The 2,333-nt window shown below is 29.7% G+C and overlaps 1 protein-coding gene across 1 annotated transcript; it reads left to right on the top strand.

Annotated features, from left to right (window-relative positions):
- The first annotated feature begins 1,458 nt into the window (after positions 1 to 1,458).
- Positions 1,459 to 2,094, top strand: LOC132745377 (uncharacterized). Its single transcript, XM_060734285.1, has one exon. It carries the CDS (start codon positions 1,459 to 1,461, stop codon positions 2,092 to 2,094), a length of 636 nt encoding a protein of 211 aa, XP_060590268.1.
- Positions 2,095 to 2,333: the final 239 nt, after the last annotated feature.

Genomic DNA, 2,333 nt, shown 5'->3' on the forward strand with positions numbered 1-2,333 from the left:
TTTAATTATGAAATTATAATTGGTATTTTTAGCTAAATTGTGCCAAATTTATTATCAAATATGGTACCTGATATTTCAAAGTCTAATAAAATAAAAACTAGAAGGTAAAAGTATTTTATATTTGACAAACGCAACCAATATACTTCTTAGAAAATTTATGCAAACTTTAAAAACAGCCCCTGATTTGAGTAAAATTAAGGGATATTTTGAATAAGGCCCTGCAAGTAGAAAAATGATCAAACAACTACTTAAAATGGGTGTGGTAGGGTAACATTTATATACATATTTCAAACATTTTGTGTAGAAACACTAATTTTGCTGGGTCATTTGTTAGTTGAATGCTATTATTTGTTTTTTAAAAATGTTCTATAGGAAAACATTTTTTTCATAATGATTATAAAATAGAATATTTAGAGTTTCTCATTTATGAAAAAGAGCCCTTCTTATAGCCAATTTTTACTTAAGGAAAATCTCCATAACTCGTAAACCATACGGTAAACTTTGTTTAAATTTTGCATTCTTGTGTCTTTTAAGGTATATAACTGACCTATGTTGAATATTTTATAGTTCCTTATAGTGCCCATTAAGAAATTTTTTACGGAGTCGCTTAAGCGGTATGTGATAAATATACATTTTATTTGGATTTTAGACGTTTGGGCCTCCACATCCAAAATATCTCTGATGAAAATTATTACATCATTTTACTTTTTTTAATTGATTAAAAAGAATAATTAAATATAGTTTTATAACTTTAATAGAGGTTTTTTTCATATTCATTATTTAAGTAAAATATTGTACAATAATATTAATCCTTAATAGTCTTTTTCTTTCAATTGTCTGTGCTGAAAGTTCTATATCAAATCATATTGCTGTATAATGGAAAGTCTGCAATACCGTAAATAATTACGTTGATAGCATAAAGTATTAGACATAACAACAATCCACTAAATAATTATATATGGATGTTGTTGGCAAGAGTGAGATACATCTTTCGAAATTTCATATATTAATATAGCAGATAATGAACTGTTCTAGAACAAAATATTATTTTTCATGAATAACTTAGAACTCTTTCATGGACATTTTTTTCAAACAATACTTTAAAAAATTCTTTCCACTTGTCATGTTATTTATTGAAATTATTTAAGATTGTTAAATAAGCAATAAAGTAACAAAAAGATACCTGATATTTGAAAAGACATGCTGCTTATAAGTCTGTCTTCTACTTGAAAATTTACATCTTTATAATATATGAGCAATTAAATTGTATCAAAATCAAAACAATTTTCTTTCACAAAACAACTGACAAATAATGTGACACAGATGGTGTATTAGCAAAGATTGAATTTATTGTTGAAAGTAATGAATTAACCTTAAGCACCTCCCCATTTTAAAAACATGCTTTCAAAACGTATAAAAGGTATGTTTGTAATACAGTTATCAATTTAAACTTTCGAAATGAAGCTGATAAGTGGTATTTATTCTATCATTTTATTCATACTTTCAACATCGCCTCTGTATCATAATACTGCTACATTGGAAGTGAACTTTTGCGGGTATGAACAAACGTGTTCTAACAACATCACAAAACAGGCGTTACCGAGTGGTGCCTGTTGCAAACCTTGTGAATGTGAAGATATTTGTATAGAAAAGGGAACATGCTGCCGAGATAAAGAGAAACCCGTCGATGCGGACATTAATGCAAAACAGAAATGCCTTGCAGCTGCATATACACCAAATGGTGTCCCTCTTCCCGAAGAAATTCTTACATTTTACACTAGAACAAGCTGCCCGGTAACCTATGATGATATAGACATAAAGGCCAAGTGTGAAGTAGATACTCCCGGTACAATAACAGACATAATTCCCGTTTTATCCCGAGATGGAAAAGTACTTTATAAGAATAAATACTGCAGTTACTGCCACGGTGAAAAAATGACATACAGTTGGGATGTGACTGTACACGGAGCCTCTTCTCAAACTTGCCGTGAATCATTGCAGTCAGAAACTATAAACATTGAAACAGTATCAACAAAAATACTGTCAAACTGTATTTTAGAATTCAGACCGCCATCAAATATATTATTGCTTTAGACTTACTGTCCGTGAAATTTCCAGGTATGGGTGGCTTAAAAACGAATCGATTAGATGCTGTTGAGTTCATTCTTTGTTTTTTCATGTTATGTAGAATCGCGTTCGTTTGAATTTGAAGTACGTTTACTGTGTGTCATTAAAAAGTGTTTCTTCTGTGTACTTATCGCATTGATAACTTTTCCATCTTGAGAAAATATTACAATGAAACTTCAAAGGCTTGTGCTAAAGTTAATTGAATA

This window comes from Ruditapes philippinarum, unplaced genomic scaffold (assembly GCF_026571515.1).
Source record: "Ruditapes philippinarum isolate M1 unplaced genomic scaffold, ASM2657151v2 ctg1933_1_1_1_1, whole genome shotgun sequence".
Classification (NCBI taxonomy): Eukaryota; Metazoa; Mollusca; class Bivalvia; order Venerida; family Veneridae; genus Ruditapes; species Ruditapes philippinarum.